The sequence below is a fragment of the Oryctolagus cuniculus genome, chromosome 2, assembly GCF_051225735.1.
Source record: "Oryctolagus cuniculus isolate XC-2025 breed Fujian yellow rabbit chromosome 2, ASM5122573v1, whole genome shotgun sequence".
NCBI lineage: Eukaryota > Metazoa > Chordata > Mammalia > Lagomorpha > Leporidae > Oryctolagus > Oryctolagus cuniculus.
In genome coordinates, this window is record NC_142868.1 from 176,365,086 (window position 1) to 176,387,956 (window position 22,871).

General features: G+C 45.4%; 1 protein-coding gene across 9 annotated transcripts in view; it reads left to right on the forward strand.

Annotated features, from left to right (window-relative positions):
• SRD5A2 (steroid 5 alpha-reductase 2) overlaps window positions 1-11,955 on the forward strand; it is a 106,703-nt gene extending 94,748 nt beyond the window's left edge. For 5 of the 9 annotated variants that reach the window (XM_089327775.1, XM_002709931.6, XM_089327774.1 and 2 more), the window contains 4 exons: window positions 2,331-2,494; window positions 4,611-4,712; window positions 7,507-7,657; window positions 10,289-11,955. In XM_089327775.1, coding sequence (XP_089183901.1) covers window positions 2,331-2,494; window positions 4,611-4,712; window positions 7,507-7,657; window positions 10,289-10,355 — 484 coding nt within the window. In that variant the 3' untranslated portion in view covers window positions 10,356-11,955. Of the gene's footprint in view, window positions 1-2,330; window positions 2,495-4,610; window positions 4,713-7,506; window positions 7,658-7,707; window positions 7,791-10,288 lie in introns of those variants that run through there. The other 4 variants (XR_516296.5, XR_011386720.2, XM_008254568.5 and 1 more) reach the window with 4 other exon arrangements.
• Window positions 11,956-22,871: the final 10,916 nt, after the last annotated feature.

Consider the following 22,871-nt stretch of genomic DNA (forward strand, 5'->3'; position numbering starts at 1 on the left):
AGTGGCTGCAATAGCCAGGGTTGGATCAGGCCAAAGTTAGGAGCCTGGAACTCTATCTGGGTCTCCACATGGGTGCAGGGGCCCAAGAACTTGGGCCATCTTCACCTTCCTCTGCTTTCCTAGGCACATTAGCAGGGAGCTGGATTGGAAGTGGGGCAGCCAGAACTTGAACTTCCCACTGCTCATATGGGATGCTTGTGTTGACAACGCCAGCCCCATATCGCATCACTTTAGATATCAGGCAAGCTGTGGGAGAACTCAAGAATCCAAATATTTCAGACAAATAAAGCGAGCAAGGGCCCTCCTGTCCCCACACCTGCCCCTGGTTCCTGCATATATCTCGTCTCTGCTTCATACCTCAAGAGATTTTTTTTTTTTCCCAGAGAAAATAGTGAAATCAGAAGGAGGAAATTAGATCAGATGTGGCCTTACCAACTTTCAGTCATTCCAGAAATCAAGAAGCCTTTTAAGATAAAGTCACTGGGTGTGGTGACCTGCTGGTAGTTAAACAAACACAATGACAGAGCTGCCCTGAGGCTCAGAGGCGCCCTCCAGTGGGACAGTACTGACCCTATCACTGCCCAGGCCTTGGCGCTCCTCCACACTTCCTGCTGGTGAGACCCAAGGGGTTTTCTGTGCAGAGGCAGACCCTCCAGGCCCACCTGTTACAACCGCAGGAATTCAAAACCGGCAAACACTACGTCACTTCTAATATAATCCCTCTTGCTGGCAACAAAACACCCCAAAGTTGATCTTAAGGTTTACATGAACAAATAAGCAAGGGTAACCTATAAATCCACCCTCCAAAGTGTAATGATTTAAGAGTAACTTCACCAAGGGTTAACATTTTTTTCCCACATTTTCTTTTTTAATCTGTGCATATTTGTGTGGTACGACATGATGATTTGTTACACATGTACATTGTATAATATCTATAATGATAAATACATTTGTCCTTTTAAGCATTTAACATTTCATTATATGTAAGTTAGTTTAAAAAGACTACAGTTATCAAACCAGACCAATGGCACAGAACCAAGAATCCAAAAGAACCAATCCATAGGATAATTTAGTGATACAATTCCAATGGCATTGCCTATCAGTAGAAAGGAGATACTTAGTAAATTGATCATCATCAGAAAAAAGTTGGATTCTTATCTAACTTCTTATAGCAAAATAAACTTTGATATATAAAAGATAAGAGAAAATCATTAAAATGACATAGAGTTGGGAGTTGTAACAAAATAATCTCAGAATGGGTACAACCACATTGGAAACAACAGAAATATTCATCAAAGTTACATGGAGGAACAGATGTGGTGTATTTAAACATAACAATAACATATAATTACTTAAATAAAGGGAATGTAGTTATACACATCATGTTTGTGTCTCAAACATAATGATGAGTTTAAGAAATAAGATGTTGTTCTTTAAGAATCAAATAATGTGATTCTATCCAGATGGAATAAAAATGAGGAAAATAAATGTTTTTATTAAAAAATGACTTTCAAATTTATTTTTTTAAATTCTCTCTCCTCATGGAGAGAGCAAAAATGAGAAAAGAATAAATAAATAAATAAATAAATAAATAAATAAATAAATAAATAAATCTCCCATCTATTGATTCAGTCCTCACATGCCTGCAGTAGCTAGGGCTGGACCAGGCTGAAGCCAGTAGCGAGGAACTCCATCCAGGTCTCTCACATGGGTGGCAGGAGCCCAAGTATCTGGACCACGATCACCTGCTGCCTCCCAGGATGAGCGTTAGCAGGAAGCTGGATCAGAAAGAGAGGCAGGATTAGGTCCAAGACACTCTGCTGTGCCATAATGTCCACCCCTGTTTTCTTTCAACTATTTATTTGGGAGAGACAAAACTCTCAGCCATCGGTCCACTCCCCAAATGCCCACAGTGGCTAGGGCTGGGGCAGGCCTAAGCTAAGAGCTGGGAGCTCAATCTTTGTGTCCCACATGCCTGGGACTGAGCCATCACTGCTGTCTCCAGGGGTCTTCATTAACAGGAAGAAGGTTTCAGGAGCTGGAGACTGGACCTGACCCCAGATACTCCGATGCAGGGCAGATACTCCGATGAAGGGTGCAGGTGTCTTGACTGGCATCTGAATCACCAGGCTAAATGCCCATTCAACTTTTTAGGGATATGTGAAAATATATTGAAATTGTAAAAAAAGTGGTGGCTAATGTGGATTTTAATGAAACAAGACAAATATTAGTGTCAGTGATTGCTTAGATCCCAGGGCCTCCCTGCAGCCGTCCCACCTGTTGGGTCTGTCTGTTCACAGAGATCTTTCCCTTCCTCCCCACTGCCCCAGGACGTTCATTTACTCGCTGCTCACCCGAGGGAGGCCTTTCCCAGCTACACTGTTTTTCCAAGGCTTCATCTTCTGCATCGGAAATGGGTTCCTCCAGGGCTACTCTCTGATTTACTGTGCGGACTACCCTGACTCCTGGTACACGGATCTAAGGTTTAGCCTGGGTAAGTGAACCTGCACGCGGATCCTCCGCAGGCCAGCTAAAGCCACTGCCCGGGTCCCAGTCACCTCACCCTCTCCCTGCTCTACCACTGCGACCGCACGGTGAGCCCCTTCTCCCCGTCTCACGCCTCCTCAATGAGGCTTCCCCTGACCACCCTGTCCCAAATAGTGGAAGACACTCAGTACTGGCTTTGTTCATTTTTGGAACACGAGATAAAGTCCAAAAATAATAAGCTGAAATCAGAATCAGCTGAAATGTCTAACCTGCTTAAAACCAACCAATGGCTTCGTGGTGCACTTAAAACCCCTGTCTGCTCACTGAGGCCTTGATTGACTTTTGACCTGTCATCCTGTCCTCATCTCCTTATCTCCCGCTCTGACCTCGCTCTTCAGGTGCATTGGACTTTTGCACCTGCTAGTCCCTCTACTAGGTTGCTCTGTGTCTCATTTTTGATTCCCCTTGACCCACAAAAGAAATGCAAAGTCTTTGGGAAAACTTTCCCAGCCACTTATCTAAAGAGAGATACCTCCTACCCCTCTCTACTCCCTGTCTCATCACCTTGCTTTGATTTCTGCATTGTGATGGCCGTAATGTGATCTTTTGCTTTACTTTTTAAATCATCTTAATTTATTTCTACATTCTTCCACTAAGATGCAAGCTCTTTAACAAGGGACCCCTTGACTGTGCCCTACTGGGTCCCAGGAGCTTGGGACAATGCTTGGTACCTAGTAAGCCCTCAATGAGTATTAGTGAATGAATGAATGATCTTAGCACTCTCCTTGTAACATAGGTGACAGAATACGTTCGACGAATCTGAGGCTGAGAGAGGCGGAGTGAGTTGGCACACAGGCACGTCTCTATCTCTGCACCACTCTGTTTCCTGTGCCCCCCCCCCCAACCTCTGCCCGTGCCCTTTCTCCCAGGCCTGTGATCCTTTGTGTAGACTGGGTGGGATGGTCATTGCTTCCTATCATGCCAAACCAGGGACCCTGGGTTCTGAGGCATTTTGATCAGGACCAAATGCGCTCTGTTGAGAGCGGGGTTGGGCCGCTCAGTGGGACAGGGAAGGTTCTGGGTTGTCATAGTGCCCATTGGGATGCAGGGCCTCCCATCCCTGATCCTGGCTCTGCTCTGCTCAGACTGGGCCCTGTCTTTACCAGTGGATGGTACATGTGGAGACACCACCAGGATATGTGGTTAAAAATACATAAAGCTGTGATCAGTATATATACGTGTGTGTGTGTGTGTTTGTGAAGTGGCAGTGGTGGCAATCTGTTTTATTGCCATACCCTTTCATCTACCTCAGATTCCTTTCATGAGCATGGGTGTATAGGTCAGGAATGCTCTCAGCAATGTGTCCCAGTAAACCAATGACTGGTGACCTAAACAATTCAGAATTCACATTGCTTACACAGCGTGGAGGGTGGACAGCTTCTGCATTCCTTTGGTCGCTTCCTGGAGTGATTAGGGACCCGGCTACTTCCTGTCCCATCTCTACTCAACACTCTCACCTGTGGCCCTCATGTTGGTCACCTACAAGGCAGTGGCTGCTGCTCAAGGCGCTGCGCTGTGCAAGCAAAGGGGGAGCAAGGAGGAAGTGGAGGCTCCAGGGCCATCAGCAAAGCAGGAGAGTTTCAGAGGACGTCCCTGGAACCCTGCCTTTGCATCTCATTGGCAGGACTAGGTTGTGGGATGCCCTCATCTTTCCATCCTCTATGGGGGGATCACAGAGGAGAAGGGGTTGGAATTAAGTCTTGAGTTCAGCAGCCCTGGTTTGATTGGGAAGGAGCCGAGGGCTTGCTGTTACCCATCTGTTTAGTTAGCTGACTATTAGACAATGGTGCTTCCCACTCCCCTGGCTTCCCCCGCCTGTCTCTACCACATGGCTACATGCAGGGCCAGCCTTTAGGCCTAGGGAACAGTACAGCCCTTCCCCCTCCCAAACTCGGTACGAGGGCTGGTTGCTCCTCACACTCCCTGTGCTCCTCCCATATCTCAGTCCAATTCTCAGACTTAGAAAATAAGTGCTTCTCCCTTCAGTTTTAGAAAAAATTGTAGCTTGCAAGGAAAACACTAAAATGAGGCCACATTTTCACTTCTCTCTCTTCTTTGCCTAGGTATCTGCTTATTTATTCTGGGAATGGGCATCAACATTCATAGTGACTATATATTGCGCAAGCTCAGGAAGCCTGGAGAAATCACCTATAGGATCCCACAAGGTAATGCCTGTCCTGGGCCCCAGGTCCCCACTCCTCCTTAGAGCAAGGAAGCTATGGTAACCAATGGGGAGGGGCAGTGAGGGCACACGTGAAGCGGTACAAACCCGCTTGCTCCTGACTTACCTTCCATGCCCTGTCCCAGCCACAGCATGTCTGCCTTTCTAGTCTGTACCCAGAAGTTAAGAGCCCCTGGAAGGAAGATGCTAATCCCCCAGAGGTGGAGAGAATGAGAGGTGTGGGTGGGGTGGGGATAGACTGCCGCCTAGTAGACAAGATTGCCACACACACACACAGGGCCAGTCCTTGCTGCCTTAGCAAATGCAGCTGAATCCTTTACCACCAACACATTTGTCCTCACTCTCCATGGATCTGGACTCACCTAGTGAGTTCTAGGGGGAGTACTTGGGTATTTCCTTTTAAAGGCATTGGAGAACCTTGTGTATGCAATCAGAAGTTAGCCTTAGAAATATAAGTACAATAATGCATCACTTAACAACAGGGAACACTCTGGAAAATGCATCCTTAGGTGGTCCCATTGTTATGCAAACAACATGGAGTATACACACATCAGATAGCCCAACTTATGATGCACCTAGGCTATATGGTCCAGCCAATTTTAAGTATTTTTATTTTTTCCCTCTTTACAGCATTTTTCTTTTCTTTTTTTCAATTAAGAACTAAGACACAAACATGCACATTAGGCTAGGTCTGCACAGGGTCAGAATTTCCACCTCCACATCTTTTTGTCATGCTGGAACGTCTTTGTTGGCAATAATGTGCAAGGAGCTTCCATCTCCTGTGATATCAACGCCTTCTTCCAGATACCTCCTAAAGGAACTGCCTGAGCAGTTAACTTTCCTTAATAAGTAGAAGTGCACTCTAAACTAATGGTAAAAGCATAGTATAGCGACTGCACAAACGAGTACCATAGTTGTCTATTACAGTTGTCAAGTGTTAGGTACTATGTGTGTGTGTGCATGAGTAATGCATTGTGCTATGACAGCTACAGTGGCTATGACGTCACCAGGCAATAGGAATTTTTTAGCTCCTTTATAATCCTGCAGTATACACTGCTGTACTGGAGGCCCATAGTTGACTGGAGCAGTGTTCTGTAGTACATGACTGCACAATTTTGGAGATAAAGGTATGAAATAGTTGAAACTGTAACTGTTCCCAAGAACACAGGATATGAGGATGACCAAGAAAAGCAGGTAGAAGTGACTCAGTCCAAATCCATTTAGAATATTTGTGTAGATCAGTAGCTTCCACCCTTTTTGACATAAATACATCCCTTTATAGCCAAAAATTTCCTGAACTCTGATATAGTAATGCGGATTAATATTCATCAAGAAAATAATGGCACAGTTATTATTAATTCAATAGCACATTAAAATAAATTCAAATGTTATGAATATGTTTTGAGTATCTGCTTCAAGCAAAAATGATATAGTAGGTTGAGGTATACCATTTACTATACTCACATGATTTATAGATCCTTTGCAATAGTCCACTGGTTCTTTTTTTTTTTTTTTAAGATTTGATTTATTTATTTGAGAGGTAGAGTTACAGACAGAGGGAGGGAGAGGCAGAGTGAAAAGTCTTCCATCTGTTGGTTCACTCCCCAAATTACCACAATGGCCGGAGCTGTGCTGATCTGAAGCCAGGAGCCAGGTGCTTCTTTCCAGTCTCCCATGCGGGTGCAGGGGCCCAAGGACTTGAACCATCTTCTGCTGCTTTCCCAGACCACAGCAGAGAGCTGGATTGGAAGAGGAGCAGCTGGGACTAGAACGTGCACCCATATGGGATGCCAGTGTCACAGGAGGAGGATTAACCTGTGCCACAGCGCCAACCCCTAGATCACTGGTTCTTTCCAGGATCTAGGGACTCTTAGGTCAGAACCACTGACACAATGGCATCCTCAAGGAAGGTAACTTTAAGGAGCTTTGATTTCTAAAATCTTCAGTCAGTAACGAGACAAAGAGGAGCAGAGAAAGCTCTTACAAACCAGATTGCCAAGGTTAGTTTCCAACTTTTGAGTTATGATGGAGGATGATTTACAAACTATTTTTATGTAACTATAGAAAAAAATGGCTTTGGTTAGAACATCTCCAGTTTATTGTGGGTCATAAAATTTGAGCTTGGATATATTTAATATCATTAGAAATGTGCTGATTTCTAGATACAGTTTTGGGAAAGGCAATAATTGGTCGGATAGAAAAATGAGACATTTCAAAACAGCAGAAGCAGACATAGCTGGCCCATGGGACACATACCTCCCACCCCTCTTCCCTTCTTTAAATTTCAAGGGAACATGCTCCTTTGCAGAGGTGTGTGTCTGTGTATGTGTGTGTGTGTGTGAGAGAGAGAGAGAGAGCAAATGGCAAAAGAGAACATGATTACTTCTCAAGCACTTCCGATTTGTATTATGTTGACGTAGTGTGTTGATTTGCGGTGTGACCGAATGTGAACTATGTTGAGTGGCAGTGATCGGTGTCCTGAAAATGTCCCTTCACAGAACAAAACTGAAACCAGACCTCCTGCCCCTCTTCCTTGTCTGCCCAAAGCCAATGGTCCAGCAGTTGCTAGAGATTTGGACAGAGCCCACCAAGCAGCTGGGGCTGCCACTCACGATTCCAGAATGTTCTATGGGCCACTGGCATGTCTATGACTGCCAAGGGAGTATCCAGCCCTGCATCTGTTTTGGTTGCCTTTATGCATTTTGGAACAGAACAGAGGGGTTTCGTGTCATAATCAATCAGCTGTGGTGTTGACTTGTTGGTTCTTCTGCACACAGGTGGCTTGTTCACATATGTATCTGGAGCCAACTTCCTGGGTGAGATTATTGAATGGATTGGCTATGCCTTGGCTGCCTGGTCCCTCCCAGCATTTGCATTCGCGTTTTTCTCTCTGTGTTTCCTTGGGCTGCGTGCTTTTCACCACCATAGGTAAACTTTCCAATAATGGTGGCAATGGCCATGCAACTTTCTTCTGACAGGTTTTATCACATGGAGTCCAGTTTATAAAGCTAGGACATTTGTTTTTATAAAGGAAGGTGGGTATTAATCATCTGGTAAGTTGCAACTGTGCAGGCTCTTCTTGAAGTTGGAATTTAGCTGGATGACAGCCGCTAAAACTTTTGCTAAGAGTAGCAATTGGCGCAGGTAGACAGAGGCACCTGAGAACTTCACTGAAGATGGGTTCACAGAAGAGCAATAGGGAGTTGTGCCCTGGAAGGCTTGCCTGGTGATCCTTACTGCTTAGCAGTAAGCAGCAGATATGAGTTAAGAGGCAAAAGAAGTGACTTCCAGTTCCTTGCTTGTTCAATTCATGTCTGCCACATTTCTTGGAGTGTGTACCGTGGGTGGGACCATGGCCAGAATTTCCCAAAGCTTCACAGATAATTCTGGGTTATGGCCAGGACACAGTACCCTGTGGGGAGCACCAGCCCTGGTGCCTGTAACTCTATTTTTAATTCCAGGTTTTGTGCTACCAGTTCAGGTCATCACAGAGCTCTGGCAACTCCAGAAGGATTATTTTCCCTGGAAACCCCGGGGCTTATTTCTGTCCCTCCCTTCTTACCTCACATTCCCGCCCTGATAACTCACAGCCAAGGTCATTCTTGGCTTCCTGGAGAGGTAGGGTAAGCCAATTGTGTGGTGCAATTTTGAAACAGCCCCATCTGCTGGGAAGTGCTGGAATTACAGGCATTTAGAACCTGTTCTAAAGGTCTTTGGCCTAGCTTTCCCCACCCCACTAACCTGGGAGACAGAAGAGCTAACTAAAATCGTCATGGGAAGGGCAGGGGTAGCCTAGGAAGTTGTTACTTGGCTTCAAACCTGAGTGTGAACTTCAGATCCCTTCCCTGAACTTGATTTTCAGGAAGGTGAAAGGCCATGCTGACAGGCAACGGACAAGGAAGGGCATCTGTCCCCTGGTAGGCAATGACCTGGAACCGGGACCAGGAGGGTCCTCCTCCAGCTCTTCCTTGGTGTCACAGTCTGGCCAATGACTCATTCCCTGGTGTTAAACCAAGGAGGGTTAAACCAAGAACGGCTTCCTTCTTCTGAGAAAAAGGGGCATGGAAAGAAATGAATGAGACGACAGCTTTCCTCGGGCCCTCTCCCTGCCACCTCCTTGGCTGAGGTGGGTGGAGGACAGAGGGGCCTTGGCTCGTAGGACTCAGTTCTCCCTGCTCCAGCCTGGTCTGGTGTCTCCGAGAGGCACAGAGCGAGAGGGAGAGGAGAGGGCGTCACTGGCACTTGGAATGTCCCTAGGGAGAGGGAGAGGAGAGGGCATCACCGGCACTTGGAGGGTCCCTGGGAGGCGGACAGTGAAGCCACCAGACGTTCCCAGCTTGTGCCACAGCACAATCCAAAGCCAGGTCTCATCCTTTCATGTCAGATTTCCCAGAGGGAGGGTCCAGGGGCACCTTTTTCACAGCCCGCATGGGGCTTTGTGCAGGTGATTAAAAAGCAAAGGCACGCATTTGCCAGAGATGGCACAGGCAGGGGCAGCTCGCTGGTCTTCTGCAACCAGCACCCAAAGCCAGCCGCCTCTTGTAAGTCTTGTTGTTTCTCTCCCAATTCAAACAAAGGTGCTTGAGAGCTACCAGGCTCGACTGGTTAAGAGGACAACCTGGTTACCGAAGCCGAAAGACTTTTGATGAGATGCATTGGTCTCCCAGAGTTGCCATGGCCAATGACTCCTGCCAGGGTGGGCTTCGGACATCAAAGCTTTATTCTGTGGAGGTTCTGGAGGTTAGAAATTTGAAGTCAAGGTGTAGGTGATGGCCGGAGCGGGCACTCCTTCCTTGTACCTCCCTGGCTTCCCCAGGGCTTGCGGTGTAGCTGCAGTCTAATGTCAGCCTCTGTCTGCCCCGTGGGCCTCAGTCTCCAGGTCTGTTTTCCTGTTCTTTTAAGAACTCTGATACCATTGGATGAAGCACTCAGTCTGCAACCCCCCACTCCGCCCCAGGCTGACCTTGTCTGAATGAGCTCTACAGCAAGACTCGTTCTAGAATAAGGTTCCGTTTTCGGGTATTGGAGGGTGAGACTTCAGCACATCTTTTGGGGGCACGACACTGAACCCATAATGTAAGTTCACACTTCAGTGACATCCCCGGACCTCATTTCAGGATACTTCCCTGGGAACATTGCCAGGTCTCTGGGTTAAGTTTGCTCATGTTCTTTGTGGTCTCTGGAACCCTGTATTTACAAGCTCAATCGAGATGGGTACATCTTTCCATCTATTCCATTCTCTTTTCTGTCCCAGTAGAATATACAGAACATTAGACTAAGCATTAAGTGTAAAATTCAGTGGCATTTGGTTTACCCACAATGTTGTTCAGGCATCAGCATTGTCCTCTGACCGCTACCCTTTCTTTCCCAATGCAAGAAGCACCAGCACTTATTCGAGGTAGACTGTAGGAGGGAAAAAGATGAGCAAGTGGCTATCTGGGGTAGTCAGACCCGAAAATAAATGTAGATACACATGTGACAAGGCTTTCAGGCACAGCAAAATGTAACTGATGACCATTGCTCCCTTCCACTTATAATTATTCCTTTCTTGTCTCTTAGGTTCTACCTCAAAATGTTTGAGGACTACCCCAAGTCTCGGAGAGCCCTTATCCCATTCATCTTTTAAAGAACGCGAATAAACCAGGAGCCAGGCTCCCACAGTATCAATGAAAACTGTCAAGCTGCTGAAACTTCACTTTTAAAGTGCCGCCACCTGCATACGTAGTAGTCGGTCACTTGGTGTTCTGCCAGCGGGCCTGAGGATTGTGAGTGGGTTTCTCCCACCCATCCAGAGAGTTCTGTACTGGTCTCCCTTGGAGCTTCAAACAGACCCTTGTCCCCTGGAGACTTTCCCTTCTTTGCTATTCTTCCTGGAAAGTGCAAGGCTCCCCCTGGTATGCTGTCGTGGGGAATACAGCTGCATGTGCCTGCTGGGGTCTCTGGAGCAGTGGGAGGGGGCGGGGCTGGAGTCAGGAATGTTCTGGGTGGAGGACATGCTTGCCAAGCTTAGTGAAGGCGTACATTGTTGTGCCTTTACAGAGTAGCAGCGATGTACATTCTGAAACCACATCGTCCTCGAACAAACTCACTCCCAAATGACGACCGAGCCGTCTCTTCGTTTTCCCTCATTAGGAAGGAGATGAAGCGATCAGGCAGACGTTAGATGAAAGGGCCCCCTCCTCAGGTGGCTGAGAACACGCTGATGCACGGAGTCCGTTTTAGAGCTGTGCAGCCTCTCAGTTGATGAGTGCCTCTGTGTTTGGAGGATTTCTCAATCCCCATCAGAGATCATCACAGCCTGGCCTGGAGAACTGGCATGGGTTTTCTTGAAGGTCGGGCTTTTATGACCACAAAGAAAAAGATGTGACCTTGGATGGCCAGTGAGGGAGCTGAGAAGTGTTTCACCATAGATGTTGCAAACCTGGGTGTTCTGGAAGCTGATGGGAATAGCCCCGTCATGAGAACATGTGGAAGGAGGGAAACCTGTGAGTGAGACTGGACGGTGTTTGGCTCAGGATGTCTCCAGGGATATGAAGTGCATCAGAGGCACTGAGAACTTCCCTGTCCCGGCGTTTCTTCGTCGCAGTCTGTGGGACCTGGCCAAGAAGGTGTGTCCCCAGGGACATGGGCCCACTGACCCTCACAGGCCCTGAGACCAGAAGCTGAGCACTGCAGGTAGAGGGCCACTTCGTGTAGGCGGAAACTTGGTGGAGTCAGATAAGGTTCCACACATAGCTTGAATACACATATATAGATATATATTCAATGTTTGCAAAATCTAAAAACTGGGGGGCTGCTGCCTACAACTCTGGCATTCTGACTTTTTAAAGCAGATGGAGGATGTGGGCACCCAGGTGAGCTGAGAAATGAGCAAGCATCTGGGTCTGCGACCCCTGGGAAGTGGTCAGCCAGCGTGGCAGCTGTTGTGCTGGGCTCTCTGTGGAAGAGGTGGACACTTGTGGTCAGATACATGAAAACATCTGGTTTCTCAGGCCTGGGCTTACGGCAAGCACTGGAAGTATTTAGCCAACACCAATTTTGTTCACTGTGATGCTAGGTACAGAAAACCACCAGGAGAAGTTTTGGAAACTTGAAAGAGCTGAAGATGGGGTAGCTTACTATAAAATAGGAACTGTAACCGTATCATAAGTGCTGTTCATGAAATGCCTCTTGAGTCACGGGTGTTCAGTGATTTGGTTTGAATTAAAAAATCTGAGACAGCTGGAGTCGCCCGCAGTGGATGGAGCCGTGTTCTTTTCCCTGTTCCCCTCCGATGTTTTGATGTTGATGTCCTTTTCTTTTTGCCAACCTGACGTTAGGAGCTGTGGGCTGAAAATGAAGAAGTATGGCTTCTAGAGCTCCTCAGCCAGAGCTCAGAAGCCCGGGGAGGTGCCAGGAAGGTACCGGAAGCTGTGCTTGGCTGCCACCCTATGTGCAGGGGTAAAGAACCCTTGCAGTGAGATACATCTTCCGTATAGCTTGAGCTCTGGGACCTGCAAGACTTCTAGTTCTTTCTATGGCATTGAAAACTGCCTTTTGCTAATCCTTTATCTTTTTTTTTTATCTTTTATTTAATGAATATAAATTTCCAAAGTACGACTCATGGGTTACAATGGCTTCCCCCCCAATACCGTCCCTCCCACCCACAACCCTCCCCTTTCCCACTCCCTCTCCCCTTCCATTCACATCAAGATTCATTTTTGATTATCTTAATATACAGAAGATCAGCTTAGTATACCTTAAGTAAGGATTTCAACAGTTTGCTCCCACACAGAAACATAAAGTGAAAAATAATAGATGATTTTTTTTTAATGATGATGAAATCAGATCAGACCTATTGTCATGTTTAATCCCAGTGAGAGTCAAGTTGGGAATTGATAATTTCTTTTTTCTTTTCTTTTTTTTTTTTTTACAGAAGATCAGTTTAGTGTACATTAAGTAAAGATTTCAATCGTTTGCACCCCCATAGAAACACAAAGTGAAATATACTGTTTGAGTACTTGTTATAGCATTAAGCCTCAGTGTACAGCACATTAAGGACAGAGATCCTACATGAGGAGTAAGTGCACAGTGACTCCTGTTGTTGGCTTTACAAATTGACACTCCTGTTTATGGCATCAGTAATCTCCCTATGCACCAGTCATGAGTTTCCAAGGCTATGGAAGCCCCTTGAGTTCTCCGACTCTTATCTTGTTTAGACACAGTCATAGTCAAAGTGGAGGTTCTCTCCTCCCTTCAGAGAAAGGCACCTCCCTCTTTGAAGACCTGTTCTTTCCACTGGGATCTCACTCACAGAGATCTTTTTGCCAGAGTGTCTTGGCTTTCCATGCCTGAAATACTCTCATGGGCTTTTCAGCCAGATCCGAGTGCCTTTAGGGCTGATTCTGAGGCCTGAGTGCTATTTAGGACATCCGCCATTCTGAGTCTGCTGAGTATCTCACTTCCCATGTTGGATCACTCTTCCCTTTATTTATTCTATCGGTTAGTGTTAGCAGATACTAGACTTGTTTATGTGCTCCCTTTGACTCTTAGTCCTTTCATTATGATCAATTGTGAACTGAAATTGATCACTTGGAATAGTGAGATGGCATTGGCACATGCCACCTTGATGGGATTGAATTGGAATCCCCTGGTATGTTTCCAACTCTACCAATTGGGGCAAGTCAGCCCGAGCATGCCCCAAATTATACATCTCTTCCCTCTCTTATTCCCACTCTTATGTTTAACAGGGATCACATTTCAGTTAATTTTCAACACTTAAGAATAACTGTGTGATAATTACAGAATTAAACCAGTCATATTAAGTAGAACAGACAAAAAACAAAAAAAAAATACTATGAGGGATAATGTATTAAGTTGTCCATTAGCAGTCAGGGCTATGCTGATCAAGTCACCATTTCTCATAGTGTCCATTTCACTTCAGGAGGTTTCCTTTTTGGTGTTCAGTCAGTTGTCACCGATCAGGGAGAACATATGGTATTTGTCCCTTTGGGACTGGCTTACTTCACTCAGCATGATGTGTTCCAGATTCCTCCATTTTGTTGCAAATGACTGGATTTCATTGTTTCTTACTGCGGTATAGTATTCTAAGGAATACATATCCCATAATTTCTTTATCCAGTCTACCGTTGATGGGCATTTAGGTTGGTTCCAGGTCTTGGCTATTGTGAATTGTGCTGCAATAAACATTAGGGTGCAGACCGCTTTTAATCCTTTATCTTGTTATCGTATGAAACACCCAGGCTAGTCCTTGAAATGTAACCAGCGTTCAATTCATGTGAGCTACTGTTTGTGCAATACCTGCCATCTCAGGACAAAATGGCTGTTTGGCAATTGCATATTTATGCCACAAGGGGGCGCTTTATGGAATTTTATGTAGGCTAATCCCAATTTAATTAGATAATTCACATATTAAGGAAAAAACAAAATGGAAAACAAAAAACCAACTTTATTGCCATTTCAAGTTAGCATGATCATAGACCTTATTTATAGTCTAGTGTGAACTCCATGGAATCTGAAATCATCCCTTGGTAATTGAACTGTTCTCAGTTCTTTAGGGCCATTGTTTTGAACCCTGTTTTGTTGTTGTTTAGGGCTAGGATATTTGTGGGATGAATATAATAGAGTTCTAGATACCTCTAGATGTATTTGTCCCCATTTACCTTAAAAAATAGAATGCAAAAAAAAAAAAAAAGGAGGTTAATTGATATTTCTATGGAGTGGTTTTTAGTTAAAACACTATTGCAGTGTCTTAGCGAACAAGATAATCTGTCTTGTTCTTGCCAAAGCGTTCAGGAAAAATTTTTCAGGAAAATTTTCCTGCTGACTTTGTGGAAGATACATTTCAGAATTTACATTGAAAGGGCTGGTACAGGTATAAAACATTGGCTAATCCCACCCCTCATATTATAGCTGGAGACCCTGAGGTCCACAGAGTTAACACCCTTTCCCACAGTACACAGCCTGATGGAGCAACCATCTCATCTCACCCCTTCAAGAGCCAGAATTCTACTTTTCTTCTTAAGGCACAGCGCAGCTTCCATAAGTGACATAGCAGAGCCCACCCAGATGGTTCTGAAGGAACTCGCCAATCATTTACTGAGTGTCCACTGTGAACAATTTGAGTGGATGGGAGGATGCTGCTGAATTAGACATGAGACTTAGCTTTTGGGAGCTGCTGTTTGGATTTCTGTAGAACTTACACAGGAGAAAAACAGCTAGCACTCCTGTGCTCTGCTTCCATTCAGAGGTATACCTCTTGTCCTGTGTGTGTTTGCTGGAATGTTCCCCTCACTCTGTGAGAGAACCAGGCAGAGCCCTGGTCATGCATCTATTTGACAAGCTGGTGGTGGTGGTTTCCCACCTTGATGCAGAAGCGATGACATATGTGTTCAGCTTGCAACTTGCAATAAGTTCCAAGTCACAGTTGCCTTGTCCCCAGCACTTACCTTCCTATTGAGCAACATGGCTCTACTGTACTGTAAAAGGGGAAAAACCACTCTAAGAAAAAATTAGCAATTAAATAGTGATTTAGTTGGCTTAAGTTCTTCCAGGAGCAAATGAATACACATATGGTTTTACAAGCCTGAAGTTTTACTATAGCTATTTTGGCTTTTAGTGGTGACTTTATGGCAATCTTGCTAAGCAAGATGAGCAAGCTCTTGGCATGGGAAGGAATGGGCTTATGAGGAACTATTTCCTTTCCTGTCTCACCTTTGGTTCTCTAACAGGCTGTGGGCTGGGGGCCAGGCATGGAAAATAAGTGTAGTAACAATAAATGGAGAGTAAATCCTTTGAGAGAGGCTGCTGATGGTTTTACAGCATCTACACTGTTCCACAACAACAGTAGGTGGCACGAAGCCAGATGGCACTAGGCATGCTTGGATGATTTCATAACCCATTGAGCGGATTTAATTTCTAAGGAAGAGAGTTGTATGTTTGCTCTACAAGACCAGTGAGTCATGATCTTAAAAGGCTCTGTGCTGTTTGTATTGTGTTTCTTTTCTTCCCACCAACCTTAGTTTGGTATTTAGAGGACTGAAGTAAATTGCGGGGGGAAGTTCAAGTGTGCACCACGCTGTGTTACTGCCTTTGGTTCTGTGCTCTTTGGGTTCAGGGTCTGATTTTGCTCAGAGCAGTCAGCATTCAGATGAGTGAGGTCCAGGGGCTGTGAGGAGGAGAGGAGAAGAGAAATTAGAAGAAGGTGGAGAATGGTGGGAGAGGGACAAAGAGACAGTTGGTGCTGGGCTGAGACAAAGACTTTGGACAACGGGGCTGTCCCTGGCTCCCGTTTTCCAGACTCCGGGAGCCTGATCCTTTCTTTATCATCTCAGGAAGGGAGTTTTTCGATTTTTCTCAAGGGGAGCTGACTTTTCAAAACACAAGCCATATGGCTGTGCCTCACAATAAATAATTTAATCACATTTCTGTCTGCTCACCTCATAAAGATGGTTTTAGGTCTGTGTAGCTGGGACACTTGGGAGAAAGGAGAAGGGCTGGTTTTGAGAGGTGTGTGGCAGCATCCCTGTGCTGTGAGGCCGGAGGAGGCACTTTTTGTGTTCCCCTTCTCCTGCGGGTCTCCACAGGAAAGGCTCCCACTTTATAGGGAGCCATTGATTTTAGTGTCGCCTGGCAAGAAAATCCCATATAATCAATTCCATTTTATTCACTCCTTGGTTTCTATTTGTCATAGATACTGTTTCCTTAGCAAATGTCCTTTGTGCTGGTTTATAACAGAATCAACTATTGGCAGGCGAGTGGAACTGAGAAATACATGAAATCAGGCCAGAGGTAAAATGAAAAGTTGGAAGATCATGCGGAAGGGTACTTCAGAAAGTCTGGCGGGGCGGGCACTTGGTGCAGCGGTTAAGACACCATTTGCGATGCTCACATTCCAGTTCAGAGTGCCCGGGTTCCAGTCCCAGCTCTGTTCCTACTTTCAGCTTCCTGCTCTTGCAGGCCTTCGGAGGTAGCAGGTGATGGCTCAAGGAGCCGCCATGTGACAGATGTGGATTGAGTCCCAGCTTTTGATGTGGCCCTAGCCCCACCCCAGCCCACAGCAGGCATTTGGGGGAGTGAACCAGGGCATAGGAGCTCCTCTGCCTCTCGAATAAAATAACTATTTAAAAAAAGTTCCCGGAAAATGGAAGTGCAAGATGAACTTGTGCTTTGTCTTCGTTTTCTCATATGCACGCCTTTTCCATGAACTGTTCTGAGGTCCCTCGCACAGTGGCTGGAGCCAAGGTGATGCTAAAGCTGCCGGGTGAAGCAGGGAACAAGCGTTCAAAGACCAACAGCAAACGAGGAAGGGGGCTGCTGACCGGGCACGCTGGACCTGGCCCCGAGGCTCGGGGCCCCTTGCCCGGCTGGGTGACAGGGAGCTTGTGGGCCGCCCTTGCCATGGTTGCTCTCCTGCAGCTCCTCCAAGGTCCTCCCGCGAGGACCACAGGCGTCCAGTTCTTCCCAGGCAGAGGAGAGCGGAGGAGTTTCTGTTTCCATGTAGGATGGAGAAAGCCCATTTCCCTTTCACCAGCAGCGAGAGCCGACCAGGCAGCCAGCATACAAAACCAGGGCTGTTTTTGAGTCTTGATTGAACTGACAGAAGAGAGAAACTCAGAGCCAGGACACGCCCGGGAGGAAGAGGTGCCAGCTGCGAGAGCAGGACAGGAGGGAAACGGATATCTTGATGGGTCCTTAGCAGCTCAGAGGGGCCGAGCCTGTGCCTTGGGGACCCCTGAGAGCTTCTGGGTAAAGGGTGTCTCCCAAGGCTGCTGCCATCCTGAGCTGCTCAGAGCGCAGGCACAGTGGGCTGGGTTGATCCTGCTGGGACTTGTCTGGACCCTCCATTTGGAGTTTATGAAATGGATCAGGGACAGGATTGGAACCTGAGAGGGCACCCCCTCCTTGGTGGCACAGTTACTAAAGCCCCCTTTTCCCAGGCCTTTTTCTTTAATTTCTTGAATTTATTTGATCACAAAGAACTTGAAGTACAAGGGAAATTTGAATAGGTGTGAGGAGCAAGAGGTGTACTGTTCAAGGTGGAAGAAGCACAGCAAAGACAGAGGAATGGGTTCCTTCAGGGGATTCTGAAGGGTTAGGGTGAGAATCACAGGTATTTGGGACACCCGCTTCCTCCCTGAACCAGAGGAAAAACTCACTGATGACAGAGGGCCCTGAACTGCAGACCAGGAGGACTGGACTCTCCAGAGGTACCTGTGTGAGAGGCTGCTTACTGTGCTCATTGGGGACACTCAGCCCCAGAGGCTGTGCTGGGAGAGGAGTACCTCCCATGCATCACCGAGTGCACCATACTCTCCCTCTCCATCCTATTACCTTCATGGGACTGTGGCTCCTGGACTGACCTCCCTGTGTCTCTCACCCCCACAATCCAGTTAGCACCAAGCAACACATCTGAGCACTCACCCCCAGGTTGAAAGCCAACAAGTAGTTTCTAGTTACTCCTCCAATAACACTCAAGCGCTCTACTGATGCCACCCTCTGTCCTCACTCACCACATTCCAGCTGCCTGGCCTTTTTCTCCATTCCCATGATTGAGGCCTTTGCATTTGCTGTTTCTTCTGCCTGAACCTCTTGTCCTTTCCCAACTATTGATCCTTCCAATCCATGAACATGGGATATCTTTCCATCTGTTTGTGTCTTTTCCAATCTCTCTCTCAGTAATGATTTGTGGCTTTCAGTGTATAGATCCTTCATCTTCCTGGTTAAATTAATTTCTAAGTATTTTACTAAATTTATTGTAAAAGGGATTGTTCCCTAAATTTCTTTTGTAGACAGTTCTTTTTAAGACAGTGTATAGAAATGCATCTGATTTTTGCACCTTCAATGTTACTGAATTTGTAATGACCTCATACCTTTTATGATAGTTAGTGTTAAAAGGGAACAAATGATGGTGACAAAGATGCAGAGAAATGAGAGCACTTATACATTGTTGGTGAGAAGGTAAATTGGTGCAGCCATTGTGGAAAACAGTACTGTGGTTTCTCAAATAATTAAAAATACAAATACCAGAGTGGGTGTTTAGCCTAGCAGTTAACATGCCTTAATCCCCTGATTCCAGCTTACTACAGCTATGGACACTGGAAGGTAATGGTGATGGCTATGAGAGACAGGATTGAGTTCCTGGCTCCTGGCTTTGGCTCAGCCTTACCCCAGCCATTGCAGGGATTTGGGGGAGTGAACCAGCAGATGGGAAAACTCTATCTCAAATAAACAAACAAGCAAACTACCCTGTGATACAATATTCCCACATCTGGGTATATCCAAGAGAAATAAAATCATATCTCAAATACATGTTTACCTTTCCCAGTTCTTGGCCACATTATTCATGGTAAACAAGATATAGACGCCTCAGGGGGCTGGCACTGTGACACAATGGGCTAAGCCATCTTCTGCAGCACTGGCATCCCAAATGGGGCACCAGTTCCAGATCTGGCTGCTCTACTGATCCAGCTCCGTCTAATGCTCCTGGGAAGAAAAATGGCCCAAGTGCTTATGCCCCTGCACCCACATGGGAGACCCAGATGAAGTTCCTGGCTCCTGGCTTTGGGCTGGCCCAGCCCTGGGCCATTCCAGCTCTTTCAGGAATGAAAAAGTGAATGGAAGATTCTCTCTCTTTCTCTCTCTCTCTCTCTCTCTCTCTGTGTGTGTGTCTCCCTCTCCCTCTGTAACTCTGACATTCAAATAAATTATTTTTTGTTTTAAAAAAGGAACAACCTCAATGTCCATCAACATATGAATGGATAAAGAAAATGTGACCCACATATACAATTGAGTATTAGCCTTAAAAAATGGAATTCTGCCATTTGTGGTGACATGGATAAACCTGGAAGACATTGTGCTAATTAAATTAGACAGAAATCCACCCCCCCCCCCAAAAATACTGCATGATCTCACTTATTGGTGGAATCTAAGAAAAAGTGAGACAAAGTAACAGAGTAGAATGGTGGTTACTAAGGGCCGGGAGGTGAGGGGAAAGAGAAGGTGTTGGTCAAAAGGTATAAACTCTTGGTTAGAAGATAAGTTCTGGACATCTAGTGTATAGCGTGATGATTCTTTTAGGTAGTAACATGGACATATGTTATACTTGAAATTTGCTAGGAGAGTCGACCTCAAATTTTCCTGCCACAAAAAGGCTAATTAAGGAGATGGATATATTAACTAGTTTGACTGTGGTAATCATTTCACAATGTATACAGATATTAAAACATCACATTGTATGCTCTATATAATTGTTATCAGTCATAGTTTAATAAGGCTGGGACACCAGAAGAAATTAGAGGCTCTGCCATTGATCACCTTTCTTTAATTTCTACTTGTAAAACACTGTAGCCAACATGGAGAGAGAACATATTCTTTTCAAGCACACATGGATCATGTACAAGCATAGAGCACATGTTGGGACATAGTTACAGTTTCAACAGCTTTAAAAGGATTCGATCTGGACAGAATATGTTATCTTACCACAATGGAAACAAATTAGCCATCACTAACAGATACCCAAAAATGTTCCCAATATTTGAAAACTAAGTAAAATATTTCTAAGCAACCCAAGGGCCAAAGAATAAAACACAGAAGAAGTTACGAATGTTTGAACTAAACGATAATCAGTATACAATATACCAAAAACTTGTACAGCACAATTAAAGCCGTGCTCAGAGGAAACATTGAGAATTCAGAAAAGAAGACAGTTCTCAACTTGTTAACCTAAGGTTACACTTTTGAAACTAGGAAAAGTAAATTGCAAGCAACCAGAAGAAACAACAGACAGCAGAAATCGATGAAATTAAAAAGAAAAATCTGTGAAACAAAAAGCTGATCCTAGAAAAGATCAATCAGATGGATAAGGTTTTTTTTTTTTTTTTTTTTTTTTGCCAGCTCCCAGGGTGCCCCAGGGTTAGCCAGTTATGGCCACACCAGGTTCTCCAGTGAGCTAGCAGAGAAGAAATTCCAGGCAAAGCACTGTTGAGTATTGCTGTTTTCCCTTCGCATACTCTGAGCAAGGCTGAGCACTTGGCTTCAGGTTGTGCTGATGCTGACCCGTAAGGCTGGGAGAAGGGGCCACGCTGATCTCATTGCCATAGGTCAATCCCTATTTTCCCTGCAGGGAGGAAAAGTAAACAGAGGTAGCCCAGGAAGAGTACGTCAAAGACTAATAGAGGACAAATTCTGCTAAACTCTGGCCCCCAGATTACCTAAACCCGACTACCCAGCAGGTCAAGGGACAGGACAGGGTAAGAAGCTCCCCCACAGAGGAGACACCAGGATGATTTTACTACACCAGCCAAAATCTGGACTCACACAGTGGGAGTACTCAGACCGAGAGGGGTGTGTGTAAGCAGAGGGCTGGTATCCGAGGCTGCTGTGTTCACCCGGATCCCTATGGCATGGGCCTGGAAACCTGTACCCGTTCTTGTGTGTATCAGTAATTCACTAGTGTCTACTTATTTAATTGTCTTTATTTATTTATCAGAGGGAGGATAAGAGAGAGAGACGGAAACACTCCCATCTGCTGGTTCACTCCCTAAGTGCCTGCAATGGCCCTGGGCCAGGGGCCAAAGCCAATGGCCTGCAACTCAATGCCAGGTCTCCCACGTGGGTGGCAGTGACCCCACTACTTGAGCCATCACCAGCTGCTTCCCAGGGTGTGCATTAGTAGGAAGCCGGAGTCCAGAGCAGAGCTAGGACTGGAATCCAGGCACTGGGATACGGGATGAATGCAATGTAACTGTGCCCTCCCAAGTTAACAGTCTCTTTTCATTTGGTGGACATTTGAGCTGCTTTCCATTTTGGGTTGTTGGAGAAAAAAGACAACTTTGGATGTTTTTGAAAGTCTCCCTGTGGGCATGTTTTTGCCTTTTTCTTAGATATGCACTTCCACATAGTAAGGTAGGCGCAAGTTTATGTTGATCATAAATTGCCGAAAGCTTTCCAAAGTGAATACACGTTTTACACTCCCATTAACAATAGATGTGAGTTCTAATTGCTCCACGCTCTCAGCAACATATATATTGCCAATCTTTTTAATGCCAACTACTCCACTGATTTAGAAGTGGAATCTCAGTGTATTTTTTAAGAAGGAGCTTATGATGGTATAATAAAAATACACCTGCTTTTACATGTACAATTTGATGAATTTTGAAAATTTCCATAGCTATGTAATCAATTACTGCCTCGAACCAGGAACAGGATATCTCCACCGCTGAGGAAATACACTGAGGGTCCTTCTCAGCAAGCACCCCACCCTCACCTCGCTTTCAGACAATCACTGATGCATGCTGTCACTATTGCTTACTTTGCCTTCCTAAAATTTCAGCTAAACAGAATCATACAGTGTGTGCTCTATTTTCACACTGCGTGATGTTTTTGAGTTATGCTATTACATGTATTATTGCAGTTTTTAATTGGGTAGTATTTCATCGAATGAATGCATACCTTCGCGTTGTTTATGCGCTAGTTGATAGCAGTGTGGATTGCTACAGATGTTGCTTGCAGTTTATAAAGCTGCTAACTGAGCACCAAAAAGGAAACCTGTTAAAGTGAAATGAACACTATGAGAAACGGTGACTTGATCAGCCTTCACCCTGACTGTTGATGAGCAACTTGATATGTTATCCCTCTTAGTATTTTTTTTATTTGTTCTACTTAATACTTTTGGATGAATACTATAATCGATACACAATTCTTAAGTGCTGAAACTTAAATGAAAAGTGATCACTGTTAAATATAAGAGTGGGAATAAGAGAGGGAAGAGATGTGCAATTCGGGACATGCTCAAGCTGACTTACCTCAAATGGTAGAGTTAGAAACATACTGGGGGATTCCAATTCAATCCCATCAAGGTGGCATGTACCAATGCCATCTCACTAGTCCCAGTGATCAATTTCTGTTCACAACTGATCATAATGATAGGACTAAGAACCAAAGGGATCACATAAACAAGAATAGTGTCTGAAAATACTAGCTGATAGAATCAAAAAGGGAGAGAATGATCCAACATGGGAAGTGAGATACACAGCAGACCCATAGAATGGCAGATGTCCTAAACAGCACTCTGGCCTCAGAATCAGCCCTTAAGGCATGCGGATCCAGCTGAAAAACCCATGAGAGTATTTCAGGCATGGAA